Source organism: Lytechinus pictus, chromosome 2 (assembly GCF_037042905.1).
Source record: "Lytechinus pictus isolate F3 Inbred chromosome 2, Lp3.0, whole genome shotgun sequence".
Taxonomy (NCBI): Eukaryota; Metazoa; Echinodermata; class Echinoidea; order Temnopleuroida; family Toxopneustidae; genus Lytechinus; species Lytechinus pictus.
This window is the reverse complement of record NC_087246.1, coordinates 15,307,402-15,317,338: the sequence shown is the minus strand read 5'-3', so window position 1 is coordinate 15,317,338 and position 9,937 is coordinate 15,307,402. Positions and strand designations below refer to the sequence as shown.

The window sequence follows — 9,937 nt, the reverse complement described above, 5'->3', positions numbered from 1 at the left end:
ACATGTGTGAACAATGTGTCTCCTTTTAAATGAAATAATTTATTAAATCAGTTGTCAATCCAATTTTTTCAGTTCTTGGTAGAAAAACTTTGAATAGACCTAATTTAATATAATACATGTAAAATACAAAAGAACAAGTGGGGATATGACATCATAAATTTGCTCATTGAATATTCATAAAGACATGCCTAGAATATTTGTTTCACCGGAATAATGCAAATCTTTAAAATACAATTGCTTTGTTATTCCTTGTCTGATTTTGATCAAATTTTCAGTGTTTTTTTTGTCTGATTTATCTGTTCAAATCTTATTATTTTCAGCCCGGAGCATCACTTTGAGCAGCCCCCCTCCCCATCGTGCGGCAAGAGCAGCCAACCAATAGACTATATCCTTAGTTAAAGTTTTTTTTCGAGAAGAAATGTTTTCCTCGATATCAGTAACACGGACAACTAGTGGCGTCGTATCTAGGGCAAATGGCACTCGGGGGAAGTGCTAAAATCGCGCCCATTTAAAGTATATATATATATATATATATATTAATAATTGTCAACAATTAATGAAGAGGATTTGTATCTCCAATATCAAATCAGAGAGTGATTAAAAACTTTGACAATTAAACGAGAAAAAAATGTATTTCAGAACTATTTGTATTAGAATTAATGGATACATATCAAAATGCAATCCAGTAGCTAGAGATGAAAAGTTACGATATTTGCGTTTGAAAAGGAAATATTTTAAGGACTGTTCTTTGGAAATCCTGACGAGGATGAATAAGTACATATACTTATAAAAAGTTGGAATTCCACGTGTTCGGGGAGGAATGAAACTTCGTTTCACATGACAATGACGAGAAAATCAAAATATTTCATATTTCATATAACAAAATACAATGGAAATAGTGAGTGGGTGATGTCATCGGTCCCCTCATTTGCATACCGAACAGAATGTGCATAAAACTGTTTTGTGAAATTAACGTAGAGTTTTTCCTGTCCAGACAAAACTGTTTGTACAACCTATCTTTTTTTAAAATTGATCATAACAAATTTTCAGTAATCCAAGGTTTTTTAAAATTTTCTTTCTACGAAATTGATTTTTGACTACAAAATTAGATTCACCTTGACAAGAACATTAAATTTTATTTGAAAAAGTATTGTAGTTTACTACATGATCATCGTTTATGAGCATATCATTCCTAAGTTTAGTAGTAGACAAATCGTGTTTCAAATTTTAAATAATTACAGCATCAATACGCTGGCATGGATTATGATTAATAATTATGATTTTGTTCAACATAGCTTCCATACCAAGGTTCAAAGCCAATTGAAAGATTGGAAAATGATCAGTTAAATCTGTATAGAAAATACCTGAGATAGTATTGTTAGAATGAACATTCGTTAGTATATATAACATGATATAATATAATCAATCAGAGAAACAGTAGAATTAATAATGCATGTTGGCTTATCTATCAGAGGCTGCAATGAATTATTACAAATTATATTGACAAAGTCATCAACGTGTCATTCAGGAAATGAAATCCCCCATCAAGTAAATATTCTTCTTTTCCTTGAGCAACTCCTGAAGGCACTCATTTATCGATTGAGTAAAGTCTGTGATAGAAGTTTTAGGATCTCTGTATACAATTGAGCCCATGTCACGTCAAACCATAGAGCTATAGCTCTATGGTCAAACCATGAAGCGACGATTATAAACGTTAATTTTGATTAGTCACCCATCCACCTATTAGTCCTACAAAATTTCATAAAATCTTCGCCCAAAAAATAACTCAACCTATAAAAAATACAGAATAGTAAATAATGCGCGTGAAACCTGATTGTTCGTGGAAAGGGTAATTAAGGTTGGTTGGATGGTTATTGTTTATTTTACAAATTTCTATTTAATGTCAGTTTTTTTTGCTTTTGTTTAAAAATACATATTTTCAAAAAAATATAAGATATAAAAATATATTTGTTTTTGAAATATTTCACGGTTTCACGGTTGGTATGTTGAAAAGCTCCAGCTGGAACATCACTCAATATGTATGTATCATAGAGATATCTCTATGGTATGTATAATCATGATAATATAAAGTTCGAGACGTAGATGGCGCTGCATCAATTCATATTTTTGTGATATATGTTAATTGCGTAATACAACTCACACGTGTAAATCGTATTGTGGCTTTTTTCTAAAGAAATAATTTGACTCATGATTGATTTATTAGTGGAATAGGAGTACGTCACCATGCCTGTTGGAACCAGAAGCAGTTCTAGACGAGGAGCTGGAGAAGTGGGACTAGGAGACCAAACAGAGTCTTTGGGTAAGTGATCTTTCAGTCACTAGACAGTAGCCTAGGCCCTAGTGTAGGCTGTAGCAGCGCAGCTCGGCTGCCTGGCCCTTGTCATGATTGTGCAAGATGAGCTGTGCGACTGTGCCTGCGCTGCCCCGCGCTTCGTCCATTCATGCATGGTATGGTGATGACAGCTGGCACTGGCAGCCGTCTGTTTCAGGGGTTTTTTTAAACATTTTTTTTATATTTCTCCTCGTACTCAGACGGCTCGCTATCATACAGCCACCATAGGGGGTATAACAATGCAAAATCCCCCCGACGTGGCTCATCGATTTTTGTCTTTTTTTTGGCAGAAAAGAGAAAACCGCATGCATCTTCATCATGACTTTATAAGTTTATGATATAAATTCTAACGTTATAACTTATATTGACTATATTTAATTATGAAATAGAATAGAAGTTAGTAATAATTTTAGTTAGGTTTAGTTTGGTTCTATTTTTGGTGTTTCCACTTTAATTTTTATTTTAGAAATTTTTGTAAAAAAAATCTGATATAGGCCTAAATCAAATAAATTCGATTTTTTAAATAAAAAAATTGAATAAAAAATATTGCCAACCCTGGTTTTAATTCATTTTTGTCTCACCTGCATAGCAGAGTGAGACTAGACTATAGGCGCTGTTTTTCGGCGGCGGCGTCAACATCAAATCTTAACCGAAGGTTTAGTTTTTGAAATGACAGTATATAATAAGTATTACTGAATATCCTGCCTGAGTTTCAGGTCACATGACCAAGGTCAAAGGTCATTTAGGGTCAATGAACTTTGAACAAGTTGGGGGTATTTGTTGAATTACCATCATAACTAAATTTAGATTTAAGTCTGTTACGCTTAGGAGGTATTCTTTGCAGTGATGCAAATTTTGATTTGCACTGAATGTTGACCAGGGTGAATTCTCCTTTTAAGGCATGGCAATTCCATTTTAAATTACATCTTCAGTAAAAATACTGTAAAACACCTCATGTGTTCCCATAAGAAAGTCTATTTAAAAAAAGAGATTTTTAAAGAATAGGCCTACATGTAGTAGGTTAATATGAAACTTGTTATGATTCTGTTATCTTCCAGAAAGTTTATCAAGCCCGAGAAAGAGAGTCTCAAGATCTACAAAGATCAAGAAGTCTGAAGAGGAGACAAAGTCAATTCCAGAAGAAACATTGGACTCTGAGAATGAGAAAACAGATGCATCAAATCCTGTAGAGAGCAAAGACGGTGTATCATTAGATCAAAATATACAGGAACCAAACCCTTTTCAATCATTAGACACATCTTCAGTTGCAAGTGAAAGAGTGGAATCTGCAGAAAAGACCTTTAATACCGCCGAGGTTGCATATACAAAGAAAGGGTCTGCTGGTGATGAGACTGCTGCCAAAGAGGTAATAAACTCAAGAAAACAGCCTGCTGATGAGACAAAAGCCCCTTGTGATGTTATCAAGAGTGTAATGGAAGCTTACAAGCAAGAATCTACAACACAAAAGCGGTTCAAAGGAATGCCAAAGTCAGGTAGACCATGGAAGACAGAGCAGACTGCACGGTGAGTAGTATGTGACTAGCTTGTTAATGTTTGACCTTTTTAAGAAGGGGATGGACAATTCTTGGGTTTGGATAAAAGTTTGCATTAAACTTTACTGCACACACATGTGCTACATCGTAAGTAAATTTTAACATACACACAAAAATGAATTGACATGAAATCACATGAAATTTAAAGTTGAATTAAGAAGACGATTCCAAATATTGAGATATTTACATTAATAGCAACCTTACAACCCCCCAAACACTAATAGGTGATTCGACCCCCCATTTTCTTTTTTCAAAATAGTGAATTTGAACGATTTATCCCTACCCATTTTCCCTGAGTTCGCTCCTGCAATGCCTACCGAGACGGGTGTTCTTTGAGTGTGACGTCACCGGGGGGTATTCGGTCCCGGTGTAGTAAACAAGGCAGTGCCGTTTTGTGTACTATGCATATGGAATAACTGCAGTTGAAGTTGTATCTGCGAGCCATAGAACTTGCAAAGAGGAAATGATTAAAATATTTGTGGCCGTACTATTATTCCAAATATGTGAATTCCCTCAGAATGATACCATAGACCCTAAAGGAATAATTTCAAGGTGAATAATATGAAATTTGATCGAGATCTTAAATTCTCACCAGTCGATAACGTAGCAGACGTGTTATTATGACATATTTATCCGCGTGTGACGCGGCTCTTGCAAAAAAAACACAGTTGGTTGCGGAATTGCTTTGTGCCGACCGGCCGCCCGCTCCGGCGCAGCTAGCTGTCGAGCTACCGTACCGTTCTTGTTGTCTTCAACCATAGAGATGTATACTAATTACTATATATCTTTCTGTCTTCAACTCACTTCCGAATTGCGTTTGTATGTGTGACGGTGACCCCTAGCGTAATTAAATATAGAAAACAACTCAGAAGGCAGAGAAAGAATACTATACGTTTGGTTCAAGATTGTTCTGTGGAATGAGCTATGAGTGGAAATGATCCAGAGGATATAAAAGTGGAGTCAAAGACAAAAGAAAAGAAGAAAAAACGCCAGGGGATCGCTGCACGGCCATGAACTAAGTCGACATACCAGACCATAACAGTACACTCAATGCCTGGGTGTTGTGTGTACTAGTATTATGCGTTCAGCGCGCGCTGAGCTAGCCGCCGGAATTACTTTCCAGCTACTCACTTGATTGAACATCGTGATAAAATAAATGAGAAATAGTGAAAATATCATTCAATAACTCACTGTTTGCTATCTTACATCATGATTGAAGAGTTCATGGTGGTTATTCATACTGTTTTTTATACAGGGAAAGTAAAGATTTGTACATATCAGTCCTATTTGTTTGATTTGAGTTGCTTTGAAAAAAAATTGTAAAATATCTTTCTCTCTCTGCATAGCATTTCTGTATGACATTCAGGCACCTCTTATACTAAATTCCCCCCGGTGACGTCACACTCCGAGTGACTCTTCTGTACACTCGTCTCTCGGGCTCTGACAGGTGGCTAATTTCATAGACTTTCAAAGCAAAATATCGAGAAGGCAGAGGATTATTGTGACATGCTATGTGTTTGAACAACTTATATATACTATATATTGTATGTAGAACCTATATTTATGGAAACTCACCCCCTTCTTAATTCAACTTTAACATCATTTCATACTTGGTAAAGATTTTAACAAATTATCCATTCCCTATCTCCTAACACCTACACAAATGCTTCATTGTAAGCCATCATCACCTTTATTAGAAGTTTCACCCCCAATATATTACTATCCTCAGTAAGCTGCCATTTTTTAATTGCATTATTATTTTTTATGAACAGAAAATTAGTGCGTATGTTTTTTGTAAACAGAGAATATTTCTCATTGCCAATATTCTGTCTATAATTGTGTTTCAGGTTTTCCGACATGAGAAAAGATAAGCCTCTCAAGTCATCATGGCAACTTAAAATGGCCCAGAAAGCAGAAAAGTTGTCTGTCAGAAAATATCAGCAAGAGCTAATAGACGCCAAAAGGCAGGCTATCCTGGTGAGTTTTCTTCAATAATCAAGTTGTTGCATTGGCCCAACAATGCCCAAGAGTTAGTATTACTATCCATCCATTGGATCACACAGACACATCCTTACCAATCCACAAATGGGTGTACATGTAGATCTCATTGTTTAAGACAATTGTGTTTCAACATGATATATGTTTTAATAAAAAGAACATTCTCCCAATGTCCAGCCAAGATTTTGTGTAAAATCAGCACCCCAGTTAAAACTGTGATCTTATACATTAACCTATTGGAACTGTTCCACTTACATTAATTAGAATCGCTTGTCAATGACGAAGATTAATCTAAATTTGCAGTATATATGCAGGGTACTTATTTTGGGTTGTCGTTTTTAATAAATTTGTAAACCTCATAATTGTACTATTATATCTGGTTCTTTTAATGAACTCAAGACAATTGGAGATATTTTTGCTTCATTTTTTGTTTGAAGTAAAATTAATAGAAGATAATTTACAAAACAATAAAAAAAAAGTTTGGATGAGACTGAGGAATTGTTTATTACTGAAATTTAATTCTTTGAACTGATGAATATTTGCAAAGATTTGTTTTAACTATGAGGTAAATTGAAGTACATGTACATGTATTTAATCTTAACCCTATCTTACGTGTAGATTAGAAATTACTAAAATTGACATTTGTTGCTAGTACAAAACTTCTTCACGTAGATTATAAAATCGATTGGCTACAGTTTTATCTGTCTTTTACCCATACCAGAAGCCTTGCCCATTTTTCTTGTTATTGTAATACCATTCAAGCTTCAAATACGTTAATTTTACTTGCTTGCAAAACCTAAGTGATATTTAAATGCCAATTAATTGAAAATAGGGGTGCTGAGATTGATTAAAAGTGCTCTACTGCTTAATTTAGTTATTGCAGTGGTTTTTATTTGGCAGTGGACTCACTTTCACTATTAGCACACTTACTGCCCTGTGTTGGATTACTATACTTTTAAAATAATAGAGTATTTTATACTTAATTCTCTTTCAGTTAAAGAAACAGCGGAGAGAAGAGCATCAGAAGAAGAAGGAAGAAAATCAAAAGAAGTCCGAAGTGGTCCAAGTTGTAAGTCTTTTAATATTCTTATACATGGGCGTAATGCTATTTTAACCCCCATAGGTCAGTTACAAAGTGGGTAACCTATCATAGGCTTTTGTGCCAAAGCATTAGTCTTGATTTGTATGTATGTTGAAGGTTGAATTTACAGTAGGCTTGAATCAGAAGAGGAATGTTTTGAAGCATGTGGTTCCTTTCTCTGGTTGATTTAAAAGAGTTGCAGAGCTAAATACTTTTATTTCGAATGATTTATTGTGGGTAAGAAGCATAGGCGGCGGAAGCAGGGGAAAAACAAAATTGTTTCTTGCGTCCCCCCTAAATTCACGTGGACCCTCCCTAAAATTTATGTGGTCCCCCCCCCTAATATTTTGGTTGATAACTTCTTTTTTTTTTTTTTCAAAAAATTTTGGTTGATACCTTTTTTTTTGTGTGCTTGTCAAATTTTTACCTGTCAAGCTCAAAATTTCAGGTGGACCCCCCTAAATTTTTTGGCTTCCGCCGCCAATGGTAAGAAGGCTAGGACAAGGGAATACAGGAACTGAGTTGATGCTGGGGCATTGTCTTGATGAAATATGCTCCTGTTGATGTGTTCCCTATTCAGTGTTGCTGACTGCTGCCTTTTTAGTTATGCAGTATGTTATTCTGGGATAGTTTGACCAAAGATACTGACTGTTTTTTATGTTAAACTATATTTATCTGAAATCTTATTACTACAGGATAGGTAAAAGTAACTGCACTTTGATATGAAAATCTTAGATTCTTTGACCATTAGTATATTGAAAAGCTTTTTGTTAATTTGGCATCACTGCGGATGACCTTTCATGTAAGATTTTATAAACAATTTGACCACATTTTCCTTGTTTTTTTCTTGGTTCTGGAAAGGTTTTATGTTATAGAACTTGTATGATCCATTTCTCCCAAAGGCTTATCACCATTTGATTTTATTTGTTTCTCACAGATTAAGAATCCAGCTAAGCTGAAGAGGATGAAGAAGAAGCAACTTCGAATGATTAAGAAGCGATGATGAGAGAATCCCTCTTGTTGAGATTGACAGGGTGATGTAAAAAAAGACTACCCAACAGACAAGAAAAGTGGGATTCGTAGGCAAACATCTTCATGGACAAGTTCCTAGTGTATGTGTCCTAGTGAGAAACTATATTGAAAAGAAAAAGATAATAGGTTTTTACAGATCAATGGTCACTAAATAGCAGGTTTGACTTAAATCATGAAAGGGAGTTTCCGATTTGTACTATCTTCACCACTGTTCAAGTCAAGGTGAGGAAATCAACTTTTTTCTTACAAAATTTTGATAATTTTTCATTTTGTGAAACATTGTGTTGCTATTCCATTTGAGGTATTTATGTCTCTCAAATTATTTGCTATCATTGGTCAGTTGAATCTCTAATCAATGGTCAAGAAGAAGTGATATACTCATATTCACAGAACTATTTTGTTATGTACCGGTATACATTTTGTATGCACTACAGGTGTCTAATATGCTGATCAGAGCAATATCTGTATTGATCTGATACAAAACATTTAGATGTTTATGTGACTGCATACGTATGGGATACAGACTTAGGTTAAGATCTTGAACTGGTTGTATCTCATATGGAAAAAAAGTGTATCTGGTGTTTTTGAAATTCAACTGCATAAAGAATTGAGCCTACATAAAAACATATTGTTGATATAATGATATTTATCTATTGCAAAAAGTAGAATTGGTATTTTGGCAAGAATCTTAGATTTTTTTATAAAGTTGCATTGCTTAGCCCTTTACTCCAAACAGACAATATAATAGTTTTATTTATAATCCATAAATAAAAAAAATATGCATTAATTCATTTTATGTAGAACTACACAAAAACTTCTTTGTATGCCCTGAAATACTGAATTGTTTACACAGTATGTGTGTAATCAGGTCTGGAATATGTTAATTAAACAAATCAATTGCGAAAATGCCCTTGTGTTTTTGGATTAGGGAATATTCCCCACAGTTACTGATTGAGCTGAAATGGGAGGCCATCCATGCCATTGTTTACTTTCAATAATGGTCTTGTAAGAGACATTGCTGGTCATGATCTCATTCTCAAAGATACAGAAATACCTAGTCAACTTGTCTAAAAGTTCATTATTGTAACTTTGTAATCAGGGGGCCGTTTCATAAAGCTGTTCGTAAGTAAAGAGCGACTTTAAGAACGACTGGTGATTCTTTCTTATGCGCTAAACAATCCCCAATGAATATACCATTTACCACAAGAAAGGATCACCAGTCGTTCTTTAAGTTGCTCTTATCTTATGAACAGCTTTATGAAACACCTACCGGGATTTGAACGACTGATGGTGACAAACATCAGCTTTATGAATAGCCTGCCACAGACTGGTTTAAGTGTTGTCCTCACTTTTTGGATGAGGTTTTTTAACTTGCGTTAAATGCAACACATACAGTGCGTCCTTCATGTGAACTGTGAAGCATAAAAAAAACGCCTGAAATCAATTGCAGATCATACAGGTAACCTTGGTCTTTTGACACCCTCTCTCTTTGACAACTTTGGAGCTTGAAATATACCATTAACTCATCTTGTCATCTACTGTACATGTAAATATTGTTCATTCAATGTTTTTCTCTGGAGCCAGATTTTTAAAGTTATGAAGTTTTATACAAATATAATATAGAAACAAAAAATACAATATATTTTCCTGAGCATGTTGTCTATTGATGGTAATATAAAAATCTATGCTGCTTCTTTGAGCATGGATCCTGCTGTTATATAGGGGTGTTATGCATCTTGTCAAAATACATGTTTGTACAAATACATTAAAAGGTGTACTGTATAGCACTTTGGTTTCTTAACTATAAATGCACATGATATCCACAGACTGTATTATTTGATTAATTTTTGAATTTGTGATAATGGGGAAAAGTCCAAGGAATGTGCTATTAAAACATCAATAAACACACAATGAGAAGCT

General features: G+C 34.6%; 1 protein-coding gene across 1 annotated transcript; it reads left to right on the top strand.

The window, feature by feature from the left end:
- Positions 1-2,121: 2,121 nt before the first annotated feature.
- LOC129254734 (coiled-coil domain-containing protein 86-like) lies at positions 2,122-9,934 on the top strand. Its single transcript, XM_054893249.2, has 5 exons — positions 2,122-2,320; positions 3,412-3,877; positions 5,754-5,883; positions 6,899-6,973; positions 7,923-9,934. Exons 1-5 carry the CDS (start codon positions 2,245-2,247, stop codon positions 7,986-7,988), a joined length of 813 nt encoding a protein of 270 aa, XP_054749224.2. The 5' UTR covers positions 2,122-2,244; the 3' UTR covers positions 7,989-9,934.
- The last annotated feature ends 3 nt before the right edge of the window (positions 9,935-9,937 follow it).